Source organism: Acanthopagrus latus, chromosome 17, assembly GCF_904848185.1.
Source record: "Acanthopagrus latus isolate v.2019 chromosome 17, fAcaLat1.1, whole genome shotgun sequence".
Lineage (NCBI taxonomy): Eukaryota > Metazoa > Chordata > Actinopteri > Spariformes > Sparidae > Acanthopagrus > Acanthopagrus latus.
The window spans coordinates 14,050,233-14,076,918 of record NC_051055.1 but is presented as its reverse complement, the minus strand read 5'-3'; the positions used below and the strand labels follow the sequence as shown (position 1 = coordinate 14,076,918).

Sequence of the window (26,686 nt, the reverse complement as noted above, 5' to 3'; positions counted from 1 at the left end):
AAACAGATTCTTCTGTCAACATTTGTAATTCGCTATGATGAAAAACGGAATTTTTCGGATGATGAGTGACTTGAAATGATTCACTGGCTGTTGGATCACAAATGATTCCACCTAAATGTGTCCACAGGTACTGAACCCGATGGGTTGGGATGCCTTTGGACTCCCGGCGGAAAACGCAGCCATTGAGAGAGGCCTGGACCCAGAGGAGTGGACTAAATGGTACCTGAAACATCCCGTCTGTTCTTGTCAGTGCTCACTGTTTATACGTACCTTAACACTGCTGCTCTGTGTTGCCTCCTCAGTAATATCAAGTCCATGCGTGAGCAGCTGGACAGCCTCGGACTCTGCTTCAACTGGGACCGGGTGAGTAGAAAGCGAAGAAGAACTTTTAGGTCTAGTTACCTCACGCTGCTGACATGACTCCTGCTTTTCCCTCCAGGAAGTCACCACCTGTCTTCCAGACTACTACAGGTGGACGCAGTATCTGTTTGTGAAGGTCTTTGAAGCAGGACTGGCGTATCAGAAAGAGGTAGGAATGGCCTTTGCGCTAAAGTGCATATCCTGGTTTAGTTTGAAAGGAATAATATGACTGGTTTAGGTGTGAGGTCCCTGACAGTTAGAGGAATGATTGAGGCAGCTCGCCTGTTACTCTCAGAGGAAAATGACTGAATCGAAAAGAGGAGAGGCTTGTTGAAGCCCTTTTGATTATGTTTAATGAAATGGGACGACCTTGAAATAAGCCTTTGGACTGTTAAATCCAGCCTTCTTCCTAAGCTCTGCCTTTTCATTTTTAAATGTGTGTGTGTGTGTGTGTGTGTGTGTGTGTGTGTGTGTGTGTGTGTGTGTGTGTCTGCATGTGTGTGATCCAGGCTTTGGTGAACTGGGACCCCGTTGATCAGACAGTGCTGGCTGATGAGCAGGTGGATGAAAATGGTCGCTCCTGGAGGTCTGGCGCCCTGGTGGAGCAGAAGCTGCTCACACAATGGTTCATCAAGACTACAAACTATGCCAAGGTACGGCTCTTTAGTGTGTGTACGTGTGTGTGCGTGTGTATGACAAGTGGCATCTGAATGCCTGGCCAGCAGCTTCATGCAGGCCAAAATGAACAGAGGAGCCCTCTGATAACAATCATGGCTGACACTTCAACAGCAGCAGCTGCAGCGCTGCCTCTCTGCCTCTGCAATCAGACCCCCAGATGCCTTCATTTGTAGCCTGGTGTCTCCCAGCCCACGAGAGAGAAAGCGGTCAGAGCTGGGGAATTACCACCAGACGGCCTGGCCGGCTGATGAGAAGCCTCCACCTTTTCCCCGCAGAGCAGAGGCCTGCTGCAGGGGTAATGACCCCCTCAGGACTGATGTGGATCAGCCACAGGAAAGACCATCCGCGCATTATACATGCAGCACATGTATGTGCACCGCGGGCAGTGGTGATCCTCTGGACGCACTAAACACCTCATTTGACTTTTAGCCAGTGACCATAAACCCATCATTTAAACGTTTCTTATTAGAGCAAATGTGGGTAAAATTATGTTGGGCTGCACTGAATATATTGAAGCTTCAAAGCTTCATTCATAACGATGACATTTGAATCCTGAATCAACTTTCGAATGCTGCAGCGGCACTTTCATTCTGTTTAAACCTGCTATTTCTGCACAGTTGCACATAAAGATTAGGCCACATTAATTTTATTTATATTATACTCTTTGTACAATAAGATTCCAGTGTTGGCTGTGTCGGTTTGTTTCCGACTTGTGTGATCTAAACATTTCCAGTAACTCCAGGGTGTTGTTAAGCCCAAAAGTCACAGTCAACAAATGTTGTAATTAAGGACAGTTTGAGAGAGTCTTCTACAAAAAAGAAAGGCATAATCATTTCCAAAATAGAATAAAACAAAATGTTTTATTGAACATAATGTTCAGCTTCTATTCATATTTTTGCTCTCTGTTTGCTATAAGGAGATGCTCACCTGTGTTATTAGCTTGTAGGCAGCAACAGTTATACTCGTGAAAGAAAATCAGTCTAATAAAAAAGACTCACTCATTAAATGTGATGAATCACTTCATTCAAATTGAGGATTTCATTAGAGGATGTTTTTTTTTTTTTTCCGAGTGATCGTCATAAAATATGACAGCATTTGCAGCTTCACTCCAAAAGCTCAAGGGAATCTTTTGTGTGGGGAAAAAAAGAGAAATGAAAGCTTCACCTTCAGATGTCTTTTTTTGTCCTACCAACAGTCCAAAACCCGGACAGAAAAGGGCATCAAAGCCTCATGATTAATAAGAAGAATTAGAAGCTAACACCAGGGAAAGGTTGACATGTGAGCTTGACAAATGACTTGAGTATTGTATCATTGATAATACTTATTTTGAAATCGTGAGTCAAACTGATGCCATAAGAAATAAGGCAGAGCAGGTGTAGTTTGTGTGAGTGGAGTGGAGCTTACATGGGAAGTGTGAAATAAATCTAACCACTACTCTTTGAAAAAAAAATGAACGGTAAACACGAGTGATGTTTAATGATTGCAGAAAACGCCTGCTTTTCCGTTGAAGGTTCGCTAATTTCTTTGGTAACTTTGTCACTGTGATTAAAGCGAATGAATTCGTCCACAGCCAGGCGTCGCCCATGCTTGTCCGTGTCAGAGGTGTGAGTGGAGGTGGAAGCAGGCCTACTGTGACAATGTGTTCCTGCATTTCTAATTTTCTCTGACGAAGAGAGAAGTGGGAAGGAAGGAAGAAGGAAGGTGTTAAAGGAAAAGAAGTGAGAAAGACAGATGGAGAGAAAGAAGGACCGTGTCGAACCCACGGTGCGCCCGCTGTAAGTGGACTGCTCGCCTGCGCACGTGTCCAAGGCCTGTTAGACAACATTAACTTCAGACAGTATTCGCTCAGCCGTCATCACTTGAGCTGTCAGGTCTGTCGCACGCTCTTCGTGAATCGTAACCATATTGTTGTTTCGTCCGGGACACAGACCACTGCATATTATTACTAAGATGGATATTTTGAAGTGGAGCGTGCAGGATGCAAAATGATCACATGGCAGGAGCAGAGTTTTCAATTTCATGCATAATCACACTTGTTGCGCTCAAGCATACATGCCGCCTGCCTATTACGCTGCACTGACATCTAAATGATTCACTGCCAGCTCAGTGAATTATTGATCAAATATTAGCTTGTTTTTTTTTTTCTCTCAATACAAGAAATAAACATCAAAATGTACAACTGGTGGAGGAGGTTACCGTTTATAACTAGTGAAGCAGTTGAAAGTACAGTTTGCTTATCAAACAGAGTGTCTACAGGTCTTTTTGAAAATGTCCCGTCTAACTTGCAAAAATCAATTTATTTGTGACGTTTCAGTACCAGACGCTTATCACTCAAGAAAATATAGTAATAATAGTAATTAAACATTTTGACTGATAAAGTATAGCGATAACGAAACGTTGTCAATAAGTGGTATTTTTTTTGAAGGTAGACAGTGTGTGTGAGTTTTTCTTGAAACTTTTGTGCACTCGTCCCTCGTCCCACTTGGCTCATAAAATAGATGCGCAAGTTTATTTTCTGGACAAACCTACCACTAAACCTAATCATGTCTTTTGACTTTATACTTGCACTTACCTGACTCACTCTACTTTTCCCACATAAAGCCAACCCTTGCCCAGGTCCACACACATCCTAAATTTCTTCTGTGATCATTTAAGTCTCTATCCATAATTCATTTGTGCCACTTCCCTTTATACTAACCTCTAATGCTTGAATCTGAGAGGACAGAAAACTGTCTTACATTAAGTTTCAAAGGTAAAACAATAAAAAAAAAAGATCTAAGTGTGTTATGCAACCGTCTGATACCCTAAAATCTTGATTCATTCATTTACATTCTTGACAATAAAATTATACAGTGCAACTGTCTAATCCCTTTTTTTTGTGAAACTCATCTTTTTTCATCTTGTTCTTGAAGAACAGGTTGTTTTTTTTTCCCATCACAAATACTTCCTTAACTGTATCTAACCACCGCTGGTTTCCTGTAATGGTCTCCCTGCCAGCTGTGAGAAGAATTTTGACGGGCTAATTATCTTCCCTCAGCATTGCTTTAGTCGTATTGCCCAGGTGTAAAATGGAGCACTTCTTGGAGATTATATATCCCAATACCTCATTCAATGCAGAACTCGCTCTGTCCTGAAATGGCTCTATTTCTTCTGGGGCTGTAGCTTGTGCACGATTTGCATGTGTATGGCCACACTGCCTCCAGCGTGTTTGTATGCTGTTTGTTAATTTCAATAGATAAAGACAGAAGTGTGATTTAAAATTCAGTGGATGTCTGTAGCACTTCATTATGCCGTTATTTTTCTACTCACATAGGGAGTTTTAGAGATATAGACTGTAGAGATGTCTGCCTTCTGTTGATTGTAGTGGAACTAGATGGCAACTAGCGCCAAAGAAAATACATTCCAAGAGGTCAACAGCGATGTCTTTTTCCACAAATCACGAACCAGTTACTCAAGAGAATCCACAGACCAGCGGCTAGCTTGCTAGACTAACTTAGATAGCTTACATGAGGATGAGCCTCTCTTTCATGAGCAGAATCACCCTTCCACCTGCACAGTAATCCATGTGGCAGGTGAAAAGAGTTCTTTCATACAACTGCTCTTAACAAGATCTGTTGATTACCCCGAGTAACCAGGTCATGATTTCTGGAAAGGGACATTACTGTTGACATTTTCAAATGCGTTTCTTTGATACTGTGGGTACCACAAGCCAAGCACCATCTAGTACCATTATATCCAAGAGGATGGACATTGCTATGGCTGATATTTCAAAAACTCTGCAACTAACACTAAAACAATCGAGATGGATAAATACTACTACAGAAAGGAGGAAGCATGTATTTTTGACTGTGCAGCTCACAGCTTCTACGAGTGTCTTGTGAACAGATTTGTATTGTTGCCTTGTGCAATATTTTTTGTCGGAAGTGAACCTGATGTCACTTTCTTTCATGCACACAAGCACGCAAGCACGTACACACACACACACAAAATCACAATCCTCGGTTATTGCCTTTTCTCTCTCAAGCTTTTCTTAGTTGCCATGGAGAGTCTCCTGTCCTTGCTGTACATCTTTCCGTTACTCCTGCTTCGGTGCCAAACTCTAGTTTTCTTATCCAGGAAAATAAAAACATTGACTGCCTCTCTCTCCTCAAAGCCACCGTCAGTTGCCCGTCATAGCTTTCCTGTTTCACTCCTCGTCGCTGTGAACATCTTTGTTTTGCCGCGTCTCCTCCGAGAGTCTCACGGTCATGCTGACACAGGCTCGCTGTGATTTATGTCTCGTCTCTTTTTTCCACCTCAGTCATACTAGTGATGACTATAGGCAGTGTTTACGTTTGTATCGGTATTGCTGTGATGAGGTACTGCATGCTGAGCAGCACAGCAAGGGGGATTGTGGGTAATAGATTGTGACAGACTGAAAAGGAAATGGAGAGTTATAACATCTCTGGCCTCAGCCCAGCTGTGGCTTTTTGGCCTGAGCCTCGTTGATATGCATAGCTTCCTTTAATCATGCAGAATAACTGTTGTTGGTGTGTGTGTGTGTGTGTGTGTGTGTGTGTGTGTGTGTGTGTGTGAGAGAGAGAGAGAAAGACAGAGAGACAGAGAGTGTGTTTGTGCTTTATAGTCGATTGCTTTGTGATATCAAGGAAAGTAGGGCGAGTGGAGGTCAGGTTTTTTGAAAATCCCTCTTTGTCTGCATAACGTGACCTGGTCGGCTCTGCTGCTTTGTCAGAATAAATTGGCCGGGCTTTGAGAGAGGCCACACCGAGTTGGGAGTCAGTTACATTATGCTGCAGTCCTGTATGAGGAACTGGTTGCACCCTTACAAGAAAAAAGAATCTATATTCCACATTAAAGGGGAAAATAACTCTTTCCAAAGTTTTACAAAGTAGAAAACTTGTGTCCTTCTTCCTGCAGCCGCTCCTGGACGCCTTGGCAGACCTTCCAGAGTGGTACGGGGTCAAAGGCATGCAGGCAAACTGGATTGGAGACTGCACCGGCTGCTACTTCGATTTCAAACTTAAGGTGAATCTCAGCTCCCCCTACCTCCTGCTCGCCTTTTTGTTCATTCATCATTCTAGCTTTCTTTCAATCTCAGTCCTTTTCTACCCTGTCGCTCCCTCTCCCAAGCCTCTGTTTCCCATCTCCTTCACCCCGAGGACTGATTGCTTGCCTTGTTTATTTATGTATTTCTCCAGAAGAATCATGTGTCAAAACATAAAAATCTTCACTTTGTTGTTCACATTGCAGTGGGTGCATCCATCTGCAAGTGGCAATTTACCCAAACAGACGATGTCTCGGATTAGCTTCTATTGAGTTTTTCCGAGAGCCATATTTACAGTTCTTCACACGTCTGTCGTTTCAAACTGAGCGGTGGCAGAAAGCCCACCGAGAGCCCTGTCAGCACTCTTATTAAACCTCTCTCCTCGAACAAGAATCAGAAAAATGTTTACTCAAGGCGGCCGCTTAATTCAAAACCTCTACATTTTTCCAGAGGAAAGGACAGCTACGTGTTTGTATGTGCCTTAGATCACAAAATGCTGAATTAAAGTTAAAACCAGGGGTTGTTAAGTTAATTGGATGGCTGCATCATCATACACCGGCACATGAACTCTTCACCACATTATCTCCCCAGGGGGCTGAAGATATGGATTATTGTGTCTCCTACAGCATGACATGTACTAATTACCCCAGAAACGCTTTCAATGAGTGTGTCATCACTATACAATTACAAGATTAAAGACATGTAACCGTACTATTTATCAAAGAGCTGAGCGTGGCACATGTTGCAAACATCTCACAGTCCATCAGAGCGTACATCAGTTTAATTGTTAATCATTTATGCAGTAAAAAAAATGAACAAAACGATGACAGATTACCTCCACAAGTCGCAATCAATATCTTAAAACATGTTGATTTGGTCTGTGTGGGTGCAGGTTCACGGTAGAATTGTATTGTCGTTCTCTTCATGTACAATGATCTGTGTGCTGGGGGACCAAACTGCATTCCTTCAACGTCACAAGATACATAATGTGTACACGTTCGGAAAAACTACATTCAGTGCAAGTAAAACATTGTCGAGGTTCAAGTGCCTCGAGTGTCGTAACGCATGTGAGGATGTGCTTCATGAACAGTTGTACACTGAGCTAAATCTTCGTGAGCATGCTAAAATCTTGTTCTCATTGGACATACTTGTATATTAATGTTATTTCTTTAGCTCAATACACACCAGAGACTGGTTTCACAACAACAGCAGCATCATCATCATCATCGTCATTATCATCATCATCGTCATCATCAACTAAAGCCAAACCAATAAGTCGGCACTCGTTTGTCGGCTTCTTTGTCTAGACTTTTTCCTTTCAGGCAGGGCTCTCCCAGATCTCACTGTCACATCAAACTGCTAATTGAATTATTTAATGAATTAAATTGATTAAGATCTTTTATAGCTGACTGGTTATATTGCAATCTATATTGTAGTAATCTGCCCAAAATCAGTTTTAGGTTGGATTAGCTTAAATTTGCTTCGTTGTTTGCTAATGCTACTAGTAGATAATTTGAAAATTGGCTCAAATAAATTGTGAAAAGAGTGTTTGTGTATTGTGCGAAGGAAGTGAGATGAATATTTTGTCCAGACACACGGAAGAACACAACAATATCCAGAGTGCAACACATGAAGCCGTTACACACTGCCCCTTGCAGATGTCTTGAACCCGATGACTCAACAGTTATCATACAAAAAAGAACAACAGAGTGCAAAATGTCTACCTATGAAATAAATAAAAACACTAAATGTGATTAAATGTGAGTGTGAAATAATACCAAATTAAAACACAAAGTTGTATAACAACATTTTTTCATACTTTGTCTTGACATGACAGTGAGACATCGCGCCTCTTTTCCATCTTTGGTGAGAGATGCACATGTGAATTACTTAACAGGCAGGATGTAGCCGATCAGAGGCAGAGTAGGACGGGTGCTGAGCAAGGTAGCGTGTCTAAATAACGCAGCTACAGCTGTATGTCTGCTGACTGACTGTAGTGTATATATTTTAGTATTTATTTATTTATTTATTTATAATTTATAGCCTGCACGTAGTGATGAACACAAGTTACGGAAGTAAAGAATCAACTCCAAACCAGGTGCATCAGGCAGTGCAGGAGCAGTTTTATCTGTGGGAGAGAGTAATTCCCTATAGCGTGGCCTTCTCACTTTGCAGACCTCTTACATGCGCAAAAATGCAACACAACACAATATAAAGGAAAGCCAAAAACCCCAAAAGCATAATATGATCTTTCTAATCAATTATGTTGTACTCTCTGTCCTCGCACTAATTGATGGTTGGCTTGTTTCAGCAATAAGATATAAAACAATATAATTAATCAGTATTAAAAAGCAACACAATACAAATCTTAGAATGGTAAAAAAACAAAAAAAACAAAACAAAACACCCTGTAACGTGTTAATGTACATGGTAGTCATCATGGCAGCCTGAGGAGCCGGCAGGTCTTCCTCATTAACTCAGCTCCAGGGAAGCTGTTGACACATGAACACTGAGCGGTGCCCTCATACTTGTCTTATCTCCCAGGTGAACGGGGAGGAGACGGGGGAGACCCTGTCGGCCTACAGCTCATCCCCAGAGACGGTGTTCGGAGCGGCCTACCTGGCCATCCTGCCCTCCCACAGACTGCTGCATGGGAGCAGCTCAGTCCGCTCTGCCCTGGAGAAAGGATTTGAGCCCGGCAGAGGTGAGCTGAAGAGACACACACGTTTAGGTTATTCAGGCGTGAGATTCTTACATCTGCATCTCAGCGCATGAAAGGGTTCCTGGAAACAGTTTCTGATCCTTTTCATCGTGTGTGCGTTCTGTATTGAACAGTGCCTAATTAACTGAAGTGCAACAGAGTCAAATCGATCCTCATGTGAAGGAGGACCTACATGTGTATTGTACTGTAGACTTGTACTGTATTTGTCTACATAACGTATAATCCATAGCACCAGTATGGATGCATGTTTGAGTGGGTGAGTGAGTGTGTGTTAATTGGGATTCCCCAGAGGTTCTCGGTGCCTCAGCGGTAAATGATTGTTGATAATGAGCTACCCGGGGAAGCGGCAGTGCCTCTCTCACACCTCCTGCCCTCTGCTCTCCAGACTCCCTGACGGAGATCACAGCGTACAACCTGTTCACAGACCAAGAGGTTCCTGTGGTCATCTCGCACAAGGAGGCGTTTGATGGCTATCTGGATACCATGATTGGTAAGTAATGGGTGTGTGCGTTTGTGCGGTGGGTTTCACAATCACCTAGACAATGTGGCTGATCAAAAAAGTGATTTGAATGCATGTCTTGAGAAAACATTTTTGATTGTCATTCATCCAATCATGCAAAAGGCACCTTTCCTCTAAATGAATCCTTCACAGCACTAACCAGTGGGTGTTTGTGTCTCAGAGAAGTGGAGGTTGGACCCGGGGGGATAGTTAGAGAGTCGTCACATCATAACATGCTTAACGTGTTAGCCACAGGGGTGTTTTGTTTCTCTCTCAAGGGATTGGTTATGTCCAAGTCTGTGTTTATGTTTTTTATACGCTCTTACGTGTTCATTGTGCACCTGTGTCTGACAGGTATCCCAGACTCCAGTGAGGAGGATCTGTCCGTGGCCAGAGCTCTAAACCTGAGGTGGACCACGGTGCTGAAAAGTGATGAAGATGGCACACAAACTCTGGTCAACTCTGATGAGGTCAGGACACACCACTGATAAAATGAACTATGACTGTTTTCAAAACAACCTACTATAGTAAATAATAATTGATGTTGATATAATAATAATAATAAGTGGTATTAGTAGTACTGATTGCTTAATGTTTGGCTTATAGAGTGTAATACGCAAGCAAAAGCTAAATCTGCCATACACAAAAAAAAAAGTCTCCAGTATGCATTGGAGCTGGTAAACTCGCGTATTTGTTTCCCATAATGTAAAGTGCTGAAACGGTCACAACAACCTGTCAGGCCAACAACAGAGGGATTTGTTTTTACAATTTATCTGAATTTTGTATTCCGGTTGTTCCCTCATCGAGCCCATCCTTGTGACAGCGATATCCCAAGAGTGCATTGAGGGGCTTTCGTCAGATTTGGCACATCATCCACTTGGACTCAGTGTTGTGGCTTTAATTTGATCACAAAATTTACTTAGACATTTTTAAGTGAAAAATGAACTGTGCAGATTTCGAACTCTGGTTATTTACTGTAATATTTGCTCAGCCAAACAGCAGACAACTTAAACAACAATGGCAAAAAAAGTCATATGGTTTTTTTTTTAACCACTTCTATTTTGTCATTACCTGATATTTTTTTAACTAATTTTGTTAAAATTATACAGCTATTACTAAGGAAGGAAATGCTCACATTGTGACCAACCCAGTATGGGCATTCACATGAACAAAAACACAGTCAGTAAGCAGAACCTGCATTTTGTATGAAAAAGGTTTGATTAAAACAGGAATAATGAGAGTAACATCATGCTTTCAAAGCAACAAATATAACGTATTTGATGAAGTGCCAATGTTTGAATATATGGGAAAACTACAAAACCCTGCATATTATACACCAGCTCACATTGCCTTTTGTCTCTCTGTAGTTCTCGGGCCTCACCAGGCAGCAGGCATTTGACTCCATAACCCAGAAGGCCAGAGAGCAGAGGGTTGGAGGCCACCTCACCAGCTCAAAGCTCAGAGACTGGTTGATATCAAGACAGAGGTACTGGGGCACTCCCATCCCCGTGGTGCATTGTGGGTCCTGTGGTCCGGTTGCAGTCCCTGTGGATGAGTTACCAGTTACGTTACCAAAGCTGCCATCTCTCACGGGGAAAGGTATGTCGCCGCTGGAGGATGTTCACGACTGGGTCAGCTGCTCATGTCCCAGGTGAGAATACCCGGGTGCATTATTTAAATGTTTTTTAAAACGCCATATTTAATATTTTTTATATTTTTACAAGTTTCATCCTAAGGAGTGTGGGAATCCCTCACATATTTATTTTACTCGTTACCATGATGTCCTCGCTTGTTTGTCTTAGACCCCATTTGCACCTTGAGCAAGCTGGCCATTTGGGAGTCACCACCACCTCCTGTAGCACTGCAGCATTAGCAGACCACTATTCAGCCGTGTGATTTAGCAAATAGGATGCAGAACAGGAGTGGGGGACGTGTTATTTCTTTTTGGCACAACATAGGCGATCGGGGAAAAGATCCTGTCCATTATCGTGTGTGTCGAGTGAGAATTGAATTATGCGCAAACCGTCTCCTCTGTACTTCCTGTGTTTATTCGGAAGGCCAGCGCTGACAAAATGAGCCCGCTGTCAGTCAGGCTGAGAGGACTGACAGCTTTACAAGAACACAGAGCGCTGAGAGCGAGCTGTGAGTTGTGTGATTAATACTTGAGCTCTGATGGGGTTATGTAATGAGTGGCATCTGTGACAGGAGCAGCATGAGATGATGATGATGGAGCTTACATAAGCCAGCTGTGCCTCCAGAGACACACGAATACTGTACCTGCAGTAGCACACACAGTTGCCTTTTTGTACACAGGTGTAATCACACACACACGCACATCCACACATTCTATCAGAGGATGTGAAACTATCTCTATCTGAGAATGTCTGCTCAGCCGGGGTCTCCAGAGTCCTTCGCTGTCATGGGAATTCCTCTCTGAATAAGACTAATCACCATCATGGCACCATGTTGATTAAAACAATGGGCCGCTCACTCGCAGATGGCACAAGTCATCAGATTGTGTTCACTTACTTCCACAAAGCTACTATAATTCTCTCCCATTAGCGCTGATTGATGGCTATGATCGCCAAGACGCTGTGTTTCCTCTCCTCCATTGTTAAGCGTCTCTGAAAATTTGCTCTCTTCACTCGTCGACCATGTCCAATTAAAGTTTGGGATGAACACAGGCGAGCAGGGTGATGAGAGATGGTTTTATCTGTCCTTCAGGAAGTCATTTCCTGTGTGCACATATTGCCCCCCCGCCCCCCCCGAGCCGACACAGCGCTGTAAATTGGCCTGCCAACTGATTGAGAAGAGGGTGTGTGTCGGTGCGCGTTGTTCTGTGAATTCACAGGTAAAAAGAGAGAGACCACCTAGTTAGCACAGCAACAGATACACAGACACACACACACATGTATTTGTAGGCAGTCACGCAGACACACAGCAGATGGGAAGAGAGCCTTGGTGAAGTGGGCAGCTGCCTCTCTTGCCTCATCTGTTTGAGAGCCTCTTGGCTCTTTCTGGCTCGTCCTGCAAACACACACTCACACCTCACTGCTCGTGCATACAGGTTGCTTTAGAATGTAGTTGCCTACATTTGTCGTTAGGCCCACAGAAAGGCCGTCTCCAGAGTGAATACGACCATGTGTTGTCTGATCTGATCCTCAGAAGTCTGACTTTTTAGCGGGAACCAGCTGTGTGTCAAATGACCACAATCTGGCCTCTGATTGGCCATTCTGGTGTGAAAGAGGAGGTGAGAAATCTCACTTGCTCACGCAGAAATTTTTCTCTTTGATTTCTGCATTTTGTGAAGTTCCTGTTTTTGAATTAATTTGTGATAGGTGGATCATCTCACTGGTGGGTTTTTCATCATTTGAAATAACACCTGGCTTCCAAATATTAACCTTGCTACACCTTAGTCTTGTTGCTAGGCAACCTGGAGCTCCTACGTTATCATCGCAGCCTTATTATAGACCAGTATGGTGGGTGGTCGAGGGGTTTTGCCTCTTGACGTGTCTGTCTGTCTGTATTAGTGAGTGAGACGGGAAGAGACGGTTGGACTCAGCAGAGACATCCCATAAGATCCAGGAAACCAAACGAGCTCTGTTGCAGAGAGTGAAGCTCAAAGCTGTGCTACTGTTTATCTTTCTGGGACACCGATTTTAACTCTATTGAGACTCATTATAAAGTAAAAGGCACACGCTTTCACTGTTCCATTAAGCGCTATAAATCACATCTGAACAGTTTCCAAAAGCTCTTTTTCCCGTGTCTTTGCTGACGTCCTCCCCTCTGCTGTGAAAGTGATGTTGCCAGATTCGCATCACGTACCCCAAGTGCTGTTTGGCTTGGACCAAAAAGGGGCACGAGGTGGCATTTCCAACACAAACACATCATCACGTCCTCGGCCCTGCCAGTTCACTCCCTGTTAGCACAGCCTGTTAGTCAGGGCGCAGGAACAGAGCTCTGGTGCCAGTCTGGCTTCAGCTGTGCTGCTCTACAGGGACATGACCCCCACAACCAGATGGAGCCAGCTTTACACACACACACACACACACACACACACACACACACACACACACACACACGTTAATCACGTAATGTGCAATTTCACTAAGCATACAAACAAGGATCATTCATTTGTTAGCTTTCAAATTTGTCAGCCTAATATTGATTTTTGCACTGCCTTTGCCAACTCTCTTTGTCCCTTCTGTCAGATGTAAGGGCCCAGCAAGGAGGGAGACGGACACCATGGACACATTTGTGGACTCAGCCTGGTATTACTTCAGATACACAGACCCTCAGAACACAGTGAGGTATGAAGAGCCGCCTCCCGAGGCTCGAATTTGCTGCTTTTTGCAGCCACTTTTGACTCACTAAAGCCACCAAATGCCAGCTCCGTTATTTATTTTTTCTCCTCTTGGATCTTTTTTTTTCTCACACTGTGACAGCTTTTAGCACAAATTGCACAGGTCTTATTTACACTCTGTTTGTTCAGATGAAAATGAAACAGAGAGAAAGCTGCACAAGTGTCTCTAGCAGTGGGCGGATAAGCAGATCTGTCTTTTTCTTTTTTCTTTCTTTCTTTCTTTCTTTTTTTTTTTTTAGATATTTAAAAAAAACACAACATTTTCTCCATGTAATATGCACTGTAAATAGAAACTTGATTTTTATTCATATATTGCACTTTCACCACATACAATCTGTGTGCACTATTTGAATGTTAAACACATAATCATGCTCACTGTAAGATCACCCACTCTCTCCCACTTTACCTTTTCAAACATGCATTTACTGTCTGTGCACAAACGCTCTCTCTCTCTCTCTCTCACACACACACACACACACACACACACACACACACACACACACACACACACACACACACACACACAAACTTTCATGGAAGTTGCCTTCCCTGCCAATAGAGATTACGGAGCCGTGGCTGTCACCTGCTGGGATGGTGGCGATACCCTGAGCTTAACAAAAGAGATTAATTTCCCAGTGCCCTGACCTAGCTGTAAAGCTGCTTTAAAAGGGAGGAGGGGGGGACTTCTATCCCCATCATTTTTCTTAGCAGGACAGATTATGGCACAACAGAAAAAGCAATTACACTATTTATGCATTTCAGTTAGCCCGCTGAGCCTCATGCGCACCGGGGGAAACGATGAAAATAAGAAGCAGGAGATGTTAAAAGTAGCGAGGAAAAGGAAGGAAATAGGAAGAGGGTGTTATATGAAAGTATATGTGTGTGGTTATGTATTAGAGTTCCCTGGAGTGATGCAAACATTTTTTTTTTCAGATTTATGAGTTCATAACTTTTTCCCTGGTTCAGTCAGCCTGAGAGGTGTGTAGGAGAGTAATGGCCGGAGTAAAAGGTGACACGCTGAGATAGCAGACTGCCGTAAAAAGAGTCATTAAGGTGGAATCCATGCCTCTGCTGACCATCTCGCCAGTCAGGCTAACTGCATGCAGCTCTTATGTGAAAATCTGCAAGAAACAGCTTGGTCCCACCTAATCTTAGATGGAATTTTCTCCACACATGAAGCTGAGCGTAGAAGAATCCTCAGAGCCCCATTTGAAACTCATATTACTTCAACAGTGTGAGTCCAGAGAGATAGAGGAGGCTTCTGTTTGCTTCATCCCTGGACCCTTGTGTATCAGATTCAGCCTGCCCCCTAGAGGAAGTGTGTGTGCATATTTATAAAGCTTAAAATGTTGACATTTTATACTGACAAATCACTGCTTTGCTGTAGTACTCTGATAGCAATAATTATCTGACAATAAACTGTTTGTATACAGAGCCTTTCAAAACAAAGTTATAAAGAGCTTAACATGGAGAAATCTATACTTAACATTTCAGCACCAAAGTAAGATAAAGACAAGATAGAGAAATAGAATAAAATGCTACACACAGAAAAAGAAACGTCAAATCAGCAAATAATTCAATTTAAAACAATAAAAACAAACAAGCCTATACAGCACTTTGCAAAAAAGCTTCACACAGGATGGTCTAAACATTTCAGCACCATAGTTGGATAAAGCAAAGTAAATTAAAATAAGAAATTAACAATAGATATGCTGTAGAACTGCAAAATTAAAGTGTTTTTAGCATTTTTAAGAGCTGAAATCCAAAACCCATATCTAAGTGGCCAAGAACTCGCTGTTCTAAAGAGGAAGTCATGCATGTCATGTTTAGTGGGAGTTGTTGGCATGAGCACTGAAAGATTCCACGAATAAATCAAAAAAAGGATAAAGAACTTACATAAACTTCACCAACAGAAGGACAGAAAGAAGATGTCACAGTACGCGATACACTGTTTGACATTTGATCTTTGGGAAGTGCAAAAACAAGGCAGCTGTGTCTCAGGAGAGAGAGTGATGCTATGTAAATACAATCCACTGACCATTTTAACCATTTAAAACATGAGAAACGACTGGTCAGACTAAGCATTAAACATCTTCACGTATCTTGTCCTCTCTCTCCATTGAGACCTAACTCTTCGATCTTCCTTCTTCTCTCCAGGCCTTTTGAGCGCCACTTAGCTGATCACTGGCTGCCCGTGGACCTGTACATCGGAGGAAAGGAGCATGCCGTCATGCACCTGTACTATGCTCGCTTCCTCTGTCATTTCTGCAAGGACCAGGGTCTCGTTGCTCACAGGTACAGTGCGCAGAACATCAACGGCTTTTCCTTTTGGAATTACACGTCCCTTTGTGAATCAGCCGGCTTTCGTTCTGTCCTTCAGGGAGCCATTCCGGAAGCTGCTGGTCCAGGGTCTGATCAAAGGCCAGACTTTCAAACTGGCAGACAGCGGCCAGTACCTAAAGAGAGAAGATATAGACTTCACAGGTACTTGAATCTGCCGGGCGATTAGAAGAGAGGTCCCACTACTAATAAAACAAAGGAGAAATCATGACAACATCCTCCTTTTTTTAAAACAATCTATTACATCATCAGTTTCCTACCTTGTCCCTTTTTCTGCTGTAAACGGCTATCCCTCTGTGTTTTGTGCTTTAAAGCTCTTTACAACTGACTGACAAGTTAACCAGCTACTCTTGACAAAATTCAAATTAAAAGACTTCCTTTGAAGAGATCTGAGAGGTCTCTCACAATTGGCCCAACGCCCAAGGATTTTCAGCTTCTCTCTATTGCCTAGTAACGAAATAAATAGGAGATTCTGGTGGCTTACAGAGAAAAGGAAGCCTCTCTATCCCCATGTTACAGGCTCATATTTATTAGGCCTCACGTATTTTTCTTTGTGATCGAAGAAGAGCCAACGGGAAATGATACAAATGAAAACAGTGACATCAAAATGAGGATTGAAAGTTCTTACTGTCGATAACTTAAAGAGTTTGCTACTCTGTCAGGCTGACCTCAGACTCCCGACCTGCTTTTCCCAGATAAGGAGCCGGTGGCGCGCGGCGGTGGTCGTGTTGAGGTGACATTTGAAAAGATGAGCAAGTCCAAACACAACGGCCTCGACCCCCAAGACGTGGTGCAGCAGTACGGCGTCGACACAGTTCGACTCTACATCCTTTACGCCGCACCGCCTGAGCAGGACATCCTCTGGAATGTCAAGAGTGAGCCGTGACACCTTGCGTTATTATTTTGCCCCATATATTCAGAATGACATACGTTAGTTTTGTAAACTTTACCTTGATGTCAGAATGTCCCTTTTCTTCTGTGTCCTCAGCGGACGCCCTCTCCGGGGTTCTGCGGTGGCAGTCTCGTCTCTGGCAGCTGGTGACCAAGCTGAGGGCAGCCCGGCAGTCTGGAGATATCCCCAACCCCTCCCTGCTGAAGAAGAAAGAGCTGGCAGAGGCCAAGAAGATCTGGGACAACAAGAACTACGCTGTTCAAGAGGTAATGATTCCATAGCCTCAGCCTGTGGAATAAATGGCTGAAAACGTCTCAGGGTGACATTTAAATTCAATTTAATGCAACAGTCATCAACAGTAGGGGTCAGTAGTGGGTCCATGTTCTGCATCCCAGCTTAACACAGCAAGCCAACTTCCTTCAATGAGATAGATGCAGTGATGGAAAGTGCATTTAATCAAGTTCTATACTTAAGTATAAATGTGAGATACTTTTACTTTACTTGAGTATTTACATTTTTTATAGCACTTAATGGAACAACATGCTGTTGGAAGGCATGGTAAGATACCTTTCCTCACTTACAGTGTACATTATGACTGCTAATATGCTCACAGCTAACAATACACAGTCCTGAGGTCCAGCCTTTCCATCCACCATAACCTGAAACCCCCAGAGCAAAGAGTAAAAGAAGGAGAGGATGGAAATTGATTTTAAATCCACTCTGCCTTCTTTCACACTGTATAAATAGCCTCCTTTGGCCGCCAGGTTTGATTCTCTCTCTCTCCACCCCTCTGGGTCGTCGGTGCTGTTAAAGGACCTCAGGCTGTTTGCCGTAAGCCCCCAAAGCCGAGGCTGTCCTTTGATCCGTCCCTCGGAAAAGCCTCAGTGATCGACCTCCTCCTCCTCCCTAAGGCCCTTCCCAAATGGGCTCTCCTTCCCAGAAGGCTGAGAATGTTGACATGCTGTGTGCCCACAGCTGGCACACACGGTGACTGCGCCTGTCATTGTTTTCTGTTAACTCTTCAGAGAAAGACTGAAAAATGATCCTACGACAAAGTCCCCTCCGTATGTCCAGTGACCCAAAACTTCAGAATTTCTCCTGACTGACTGTGTCTTTCCAGGTGACATCTCACTTCACAGAGGACTTCCTCTTCAACGCAGCCATTTCTCGCCTGATGGGCCTTACTAATACGCTGAGTGTGAGTATGCCCTCCGGCACCTTGAAATACAAATGTCACATTTATCACGCTTGGAAATCAAATTTTTTTTACCTCTGTTGGTGTGTTCAGAGTGCAGCAGCCAGGGTGGTGCAGCACAGTGTGGAGTTTGAAGAAGCTTTGGCTGCAGTGGTATTGATGACAGCACCCATGGCCCCTCACCTGGCTTCTGAACTGTGGGCAGGTTGGTGACATTCAGATTATTCACACATAATAAACAATGTATTCAAACACTCGGGGAACACACACTTCCCTCACAACACAGGGAAGTGGTCAGCGTATGCTGTTACATTACTTCCGCTCTTTAGTCTCTGAATGTCGGTGGGGTCGCCTCTTGGTGAATAAGATTTTTACACAGCAACATAAGCTTGTGAGTTTTGTGGTGAAATTAGGTTATTTCTAATGTCTGTAAGAGGAAGTTGCCTCAGATTAACTGCTGCTCATTTCAGTGAACCAGTGAACATCCAGCAGTGATGTAATCAACCGCCATTAAGTCTGTGAAACAATTTTTTGAACTTTTGTCTCATCCTGCTCTGATTATGTTTATGCATTGTGTTGCTTTGCTTGGGTCTTTGATAAACCAAATCAACAGACTAACTACGACTCAAGCTGTCGTTATTCTTTAGTCACAGGTCAACAGGTCTCAAACCTTATGTTAGCAAAAGTGTTGTTATTACATGAAAGTCATCCAACACAAACAAGAAACTTAAAGTGTATGTTAGCTACGCGACGCTGGAGTTTTCTACCCAGAAGGTATTGCAGACAGACATTGTTATTAGTTCTATATGTCCTACACGAGCCAAAGCCACGCACTGCATCCATCAAATGAAACTGAAAGCAGTGCTCAGAGTTTGTGTGTTGAAAATAAACAATACAAGGGGAAATCACGTCACTTTTCCTGCCTTGTGTGAACACTTGGCCCTGCGCTGGCCCGGAGGACATCCCCTTATTGTCGATGACACACGTACACAAGCTTTTTGCGCACAGCTGAGAGAAAAAGAGCTTCCGGACAAAAATATAATGTCCAGCTGATAGGCGCAGTCAGGAAATAACCTGACAGATAATCTCTGGGTGAGGGGAGGAAGAGGTGTGCACTGCTGGATGTGTGCATTTTGCTTGTGCTTACATTGTATTTTTTTTTTAAGTGGACATACAAGTGAGGAACATGGGACCTCTGCTGCACTCGGTCACGTTGAATGTTGTGTGTGTTCACGCACACACGACGCAGGATAGAGGAAGCACACATCCTCTCCTTGTGCCTCTGGGGCGTGCACACTTAAACGCTTGTTTAAGTGGGATGATGGGCTGTTGTTTGACCTTTCATCGAGATTTTACTTTTACACTACGAATAAGAAAACAAACTGGGTAGAAAACAGAATAAATGTCATCCCCAGCCCATTCCCTGCAGTTCTCTTCACTGTTTTCCTCCTGTGTGTCCCCCCCTGGGTCTCTCCCAGGTCTTTGTCAGGTGAAAAACCCCCTCAGCCTCCTCCTCCAGCAGAGAGGAGATGTTCTGCAACAGTCCTGGCCAGCTGTGGACCCCAAGTACCTGGATGTCCCTGACTTTGTGGAGCTGTTTGTGATGGTAGGATCCCACACCCTAACCCCTCTGCTCATTGTTTATACACAACTATATTAATATGGATACGTACACACGTTTTCTTTTGCATTCACTAGCACTTAAGATCCACTCTTAACCCCAAAGTCTTAGGTCCATGATTACATTCATGTAGTCTGTAATTTTCAATGGAGCCTATGATTACCCTGTGTGCGTGCATGGTGCGTGTGTGTGTGTGTGTTTATGCGTCTGCATGTCAAGTGGTGTGCATTATGCTAAATAGACAAGTGGGTCAATAATTAAAAGCCAGGAGCAGAACACACCGTGTTATTCCCGTCTCGCTCCTATTTCTTGTTCCTTTTTTCTGTCTGTGAGCTCAATCAGACAAATAGCGAAAGCCTGGCAGTGTATGTCATCATCAGGAGTGAAAGTCTGTGTGAATGTGTGTGTTTTGTGTGTGTGAGAACTTTCAAAGGCATACAGATAATCAGAGAGAATATCCAGCTGTGATGGGGGAGGTTCAGAAAATCAACTTGGATCAGATCCAAACATCCACACATACTATACACTTGCACATGAATGAACACACAGACATACTAACACACACAAATGCATAAAAACACACACACACACGCATACACACGCACACACACACACACACACACACACAGACCCCTGAATATGTACTCGGTTAAAAGATAAAAGCTGAGACTACTTTAATCCAACCGTTTTCTTTCTAGAGGGTCGTACCCCCAGAGAGGAACCTGCTAATCCCCTCAACCACACACACACGCACAAACGCATGATGTGTGATGACAGAAAAGGCAGTCAGCTGACTAACAGCACCTGTCATCCACCGATGGGATTCTCCCTCTTTACTCTGACAGAGAGACAAGAAACCACAAGACAGAAATGAGACACACCTGGACAGTGTGTGTGGGTTTGTGTTGCGATATATTTGACGACTAATGTCAGAAACCATCATACTAAAGACATTTCCACATTATGAGGCTTATCCTCACCAAGTCAAGGGACTGTTGGTTTTAAGTTTTTAAGGAAATACATCAGCAGAAAAAGACAGGGAAAGACAAATTTCTGTTAAGGCTGGGTGATATGGCCTTAAAGTAAAATTGTGATATTTTTAGGTTATATCGTGATACATCGTGATATATCGATATCCTAAATCGCCTGGAAAGCACTTCATAAATGCTGGGAGTGGGTGACAAGACCAGATATCATGGTGTATTTTACCAAATACCTTGATATTGGTATTGTGACAATATTGTAGGGATAACAAATGGTTAGCACGAGTACAATTTTGGTAAATTCCCAAAAATGACGTCGCTTTACTGTGATGCACCCCTTAAAGACAACACTTTCGCCATATCAAGATATAATGATATCCACATCAAAGAAGGTGTGTACTGTATTGTTTTCTTCTTGTTCAGCTCTCATTCAACAAAGTCATGAAAACATGTCCACCCACCCGCCTCTAACACACACACTCAACACAAAGTACATATATCTGAGCTCCCAGTGCTCGATGATGATGATGTTGGTTTTACTTCAGGGCTGAGCTCTCTGTTGTGGGCTTCCTCTGCCCTGTGGAGGCAACGTCACTCCCTCTGGCCTCTAATCATGTCTGGGGTTTGTCCCAGAGGGGATGCCAAGGCTGAGTGGCCTCTGACACACACACACACACACACACACACACACACACACACACACACACACACACAGCATTAATTTCCGGCCACTTCCAGAAATGTGATCACATTCACCATGTGCACACATACACATGCCTCTAAACATTACAGGACCGAGTGCCCTTCCCATACCTACCCACTAACTATGTGTTTTAAGGGTTCACTGTATATGTGGAAGGAGAGGTGGAGCCTGTTATTTTGGGACTTTTTATGCCAGGAAGGAAAAGCCTGGGTACAGCCTGACAGGGCAGAACTTAATTCAAATATAGACTTGTTGAAAGGGAAGTAACTTGTCTTTTTTCCCCCCTCTCTCTTCTTACCCCTCAGATAAACAACAAGCCCTGTGGGAGTGTGACCGTGCCTCTGCAGGTATCCAAAGATTCAGATCGGGTGCAGCAGCTCATCCTGGAGAGCCCGCTCGGACAGAAGCTTCTCAGCGCACGCAGCATCAAGAGAGCCATCCTCTCCCCCAGGACCGCCCTCATTAACTTCCTCATCGAAGAGTGATGTTCACACGGTGGATGCTTGTTGAACCCCCGTCAGTCAGTGACTCAGCAGGGCAAAACTGATGTTTTATATGTCATGAACTCAGACAAAGAAAAAAATAATGGTTTGTATTAACTGTCTAAACTTGAATGTTAATATGTCTAAAGATTTTTTTATTAATATTATCCTGTTTTTAATAAAAGCTTCAATAAGCAATGGGTTTCTCGCCTCTTATCATTTTGCCAAGGCAGATTTAGCATCTGTCTCTTCCAGATCAGCCTCCCGTTTAGTCAGACCCTCTTGACAATCACACACGAGCCCAAACATCACTTCACATTCCAGTCATCATTCCTCCTTTCTCCCTGAATGGCACTTTACAGCATTGCACTCGGGACCGCAACTTCACACCGCTTCCTCTGCCATATGCTGGCCTGCACAGTGTCTCGGCTGAGTCACGCAGTCATGATCTGCCTTATCAGTGTTTGTTTCAAGCTGCAGATCTCTTCTGAGCACCATACACGGACCTGCTGTTTGGCTCCTGGACATGCTGCTGTGCTCTGTGAGGCTCGTTTTACCAGAAGGTCTATTTGAAGTCACTGAAGGGCCTAATGCGGTCTGGGATTTTTCAGCTCTGCCACCGTATCATGGTCGCTGCACTGTGCCTGTTCACTGGGTCAGCATGACTCAGCCATTGTCACTGTCCTGGCAGAGCTCGCGCGCCTGCAGCACTGAAATGAATCCATGTGTACTCCCACTAGCTTATCTTGAAAGGCTTGGTGAGTAAGCAGCTACCTGACGTGCGCAACATCTTACAGTGCCCACGTCACCTAAGAAAAGTCTAATACGTTGTCTGGCTTCTGTGAATGAATGAAAAAAGAAGGAATGCGATCTCTTTTGAAAAGTGAGACGCATGTGTGAGTTCTGCAAGGTCAGCTTCTGTTTTGAGGAAGTGCTCTTATTTTTACAGTATGAGATGGTCAGCTCCTGACTGATACGGTCATGCTGTATCTCATTCTGTAAGTAATAGAAGGTGTGTTTTTCATTAAAGATATGCAGACCAAAGGTGAAACAGAACATTCCATGCCTCCTTTTCCATATTTCTGTGCTCTATCTCTGGCCATCAGGTGACAGGAAAGGGCTCACAGGAGAGACAGAATAACAGGAAGAGAAACCACGAATAAGAGGAGGGGGGCAAAGAGCCAAAACCGTGTTTGTTATTCTCTGTATTGTCTCAGATTCTGTGAATTTGATCTCAACCAGATGCTGCCACAGCACAAAACAGTTTGAGAGAAGAGAGAGAGGGGCACTATGTCTTCTGTCAACTCATTTTTGCGTGCCTTGTTTTCTTTCACACTTTCAGACCCGGCTTTGTGAAATGAAAATTAGATTCATGGGAGGTGGTTCTTAACCCCCTGATCTCTTCCTCTTTTTTGTGTTATTGCTGCAATTCTTGTCACACCTCTCTTTGCGCTCTCCTCCAGCTAATAAGCAGGTCCGAACATGAACCAGCCTGAACGATGAGCTCAAATTGTTGTGTCACTGAGAAGGGGCAACAGCGATGCAATTTTGGATGTTTAAGGCATGCCAGGAAGCCCTCCCCAGACTGAATAAATAGACAAGTAAGATATTTCTGTCCACTGCTTCTAGTAAAATGAGGTCTGAGCTGTACTGAAGCATTTCCTCTAATAATTAATTTTGTCACCAACATCCCCTGGAGCCATTTAACACTTTTCGTCAGCTCTGCAGTTTCCATGACGACTAGGATTATTGAATAGGCAACAGTATTCCACTGTGACTCAGTTTGTCTTCAGACCACAGTCATAGTCTTTCTTAAATACGAGATGTGCAGCATGAATTGTCTCTGATGAGTCGAAGAAAATCACTCCCCTTCCTCTGGAGAAACTCCGCCGGTGGAAAATAAGGGTGGAGTGCGCAGCGGTGCAGTCACAGTCACCCTCCACTGCACCAGCTGAGTCCCTGAACTGGGCCGGGTATTCTCACAGGGGGACGAAGCAATGCCACAGCTCATTATCTTGCCGGCCTGAATGCTGGTAATTTGGTCATCCGTGGATGTTTTCCGGGTGAGCTCATTGTATAAGCGGTGTCTCGCTCGTCCTTTTTCTGGTTTTGAGGAGAAAGCTTAACTCTTGGGGTATAAGTGAATGCTCCACACGAGCCAGAGTTATTTACTTTTCATTTTGCCCCTTTGAGCATGTAAACTAGACTATATTCTCTTCTGTATACAAGAACACAGGTGATATGTTTTGTATTGAATGGGTCTGTGGAGAGCTGCAACTACTAGTCTGCTGTTAAACTGTTTCAATCATTTTTCAAGCAAAGATATCAATGTCCTAGCTTCTTAAAGGTGAGGATTTACTGCATTTTTTGTCTTGTCATTTCTTCGTAAATATGAGTCTTTGGGTTTTGGAGTGACGGCTATAATAAAAAAGAAGCAACTTGAAGGCGCCACTTTTTTGTGACAATAATAATCATTGGCTGCACCTTGGATCTATGATTTAAACTGAATGCACTGTATGTAGTCCCGACTGTTTAGGGTGTTGTGAAAGCATCACATATGTGTGGGCCATTATCATTTCTCTCATCTTCTCTTCTTATCTGTCAAGAGCTTCATTGCAGTTTTTTTAAACAAATCTGTTAAATCCATCTGTTTCGATCCATCTTGAATCAGTGTTGTCATGCACTTGGCACTCAGTGACTAATCAGTACTGCAGCTGCTTCAAACTAAATGCCTTATAAAGTAAAAGTTATTGCTACTCTATTTGATTTGACCCAATGTTGCAATTGCATATGCCTTTCAGGAATCAGGACACATATATATGTGTGTATATTACATAATATACAGATGTATAATAAACTTGCTCCTAATCACCAGTCCAAACACAGAAAGATGCTTTTAAAGCCCCCCCAGAGGAAATGATTTAATAAACAGAACAAACTTAACGTCTTGTTTCCTACATGACAGCATCTGATATCTCTTTGAATGTGTAAGAACGAGGCTTTTCTTGATGAAAACAATACTGTAACAAAGTGATTGATTGAATTGATTATTGACATAATCAAAGTTCTTAAGATATTTTGAATGTTTTTGTTTCAATTATACCCAGCCACTTAGACCTATTTGCATAAATGAATGTGTAGGCCTGTCACAATAATTATGTTATCAACTTGATATCGACTTGATATTGAATGTTTTTGCTGACCTCAACTTTGGCTGTGGTGTTTACATGCATATTCATTTACATAAGAAAGTCATCAGAATGCTTATTTAGTTGGGATATCTTAATCATTTCTTTCACATGCCAATCATAATATCTGAATAGTCTTAAGAACTAAAAGGCCATTGCTCTATGAAAGAGTGTACCTGCATTCAGTTATTATGTTGTCATACAGTTATTATATCAATGACATTAATATGACCGTAATATTGTCTATCACAAATGGGTTCTGTGACGATATAATGTCCAACACAAAGTAATGACGAGACAGACCTATGTATGTTTCAATACTTGGAAATAAAGTTCGAACACGTTTTATTCTATTTTTTCCCCTTTTATGAGGTGCAAATGGGCCAATTAACGTAATCGCTGAAGCCAAATGATCTCAGGTTTTCCAAAACCCCTGCTGCTGTTACCATGTGTTTGAATTAACCTTACTCAGAGAAATAATTACAAAAACAGAAAACATGTTGAGGATGATTTCGTTTAGACTGCTTTATGATATATGCACAAACATATCTTGTGGTCACATTGTAAATTGGTTGTATACCTCCTTCTGTTCAATGTGTGTTGACAACTTTGTAGCATTCATTTAGATTCTGACTTACACATTTAATAACCTTCTGTGTCCTAACCCTGTGTTATTACCACACACTCAGCTGTTTTTGGTTGATATTTGTGAAGCAAGGTAAGCCTGAAGCTTGGAGGGAATGCTGTATTATGATGACTGTTTCCCCAAACATAAAAATGGCTGTGCCTTCTAAACCTTCTGTTTTAATTACACAACTAGCTGCAGTCTAGAGGCCCCCTCAATGTACTGACTCCATACTGTTTTTCATCAACCGGGGCTGTCAGACAATATATGCACACACAGGTTCCGTCCAGGATACAATTACAATGTGTTCCTATATGTTTGCTGGGAGGTTGAGCTCTTTTCCCGTACACATGATGAGTTCATCCTATTGTACCCTAACTCTGTGTCAAATATTCCAGCCAGGGTCGAGACATAGGGTCACTGTGTTTGTGTGTGTGTGTGTGGGTGTGTGCGGGGGCGGGGGGAGAGAATGTGTGACATCATTCAACCAAAACAAGAGGGGGCACATGTACTGTAAATACCCCCCTCAACCACAAATATGGGGGTTTGCTCCACCAGATTAGGTGCAGGAAACTTAGAGGTTATGTCCTACAGGTTTAATCTGCTGGTTAATTAAAATCTAATGAGGATGTATCTATTTACCCTGCAAGTTTTCAAAGCCAGATAATTAACAGGCATTGAACATTTAGGGTGCCAGATTAAAAGGCTTTCTTCTCAAAAGCATCTCAAAATAATTGCCCATCCCCCATTTGCTTTACTTTCTTTTTCCTCCTCTCTTCCTATCACTAAACCCGTAAGTGGTGGTAGAAGAGGATTATTCAGTAAAAATAGCTATGCTACACTGTAAAAACACTTCACTACATTAAAAAGTCTGCAATGAAAGTGTTATGTAAGTTGGTCTATTATTATCTAAATGTATTTCAACTGAACAGTATGAGTTCTGAATGCAGAAATGCCAGTGTGAGTGTGTAACACTATTACATACTATTAG

General features: G+C 43.0%; 1 protein-coding gene across 1 annotated transcript in view; it reads left to right on the top strand.

The window, feature by feature from the left end:
- The window catches only part of lars2 (leucyl-tRNA synthetase 2, mitochondrial), a 35,325-nt gene extending 13,245 nt beyond the window's left edge, over positions 1–22,080 (top strand). Inside the window, exons 4-21 of the mRNA XM_037075220.1 lie at positions 128–219; positions 303–363; positions 440–529; positions 870–1,013; positions 5,956–6,063; positions 8,627–8,786; positions 9,190–9,294; positions 9,658–9,773; positions 10,671–10,954; positions 13,515–13,613; positions 15,824–15,961; positions 16,047–16,150; positions 16,702–16,881; positions 16,995–17,164; positions 18,019–18,096; positions 18,187–18,298; positions 19,572–19,699; positions 21,706–22,080. Of these exons, the coding sequence (XP_036931115.1) occupies positions 128–219; positions 303–363; positions 440–529; positions 870–1,013; positions 5,956–6,063; positions 8,627–8,786; positions 9,190–9,294; positions 9,658–9,773; positions 10,671–10,954; positions 13,515–13,613; positions 15,824–15,961; positions 16,047–16,150; positions 16,702–16,881; positions 16,995–17,164; positions 18,019–18,096; positions 18,187–18,298; positions 19,572–19,699; positions 21,706–21,885 (2,349 nt within the window). The 3' untranslated portion in view covers positions 21,886–22,080. The remainder of the gene's footprint in view (positions 1–127; positions 220–302; positions 364–439; positions 530–869; positions 1,014–5,955; positions 6,064–8,626; positions 8,787–9,189; positions 9,295–9,657; positions 9,774–10,670; positions 10,955–13,514; positions 13,614–15,823; positions 15,962–16,046; positions 16,151–16,701; positions 16,882–16,994; positions 17,165–18,018; positions 18,097–18,186; positions 18,299–19,571; positions 19,700–21,705) is intronic.
- The last annotated feature ends 4,606 nt before the right edge of the window (positions 22,081–26,686 follow it).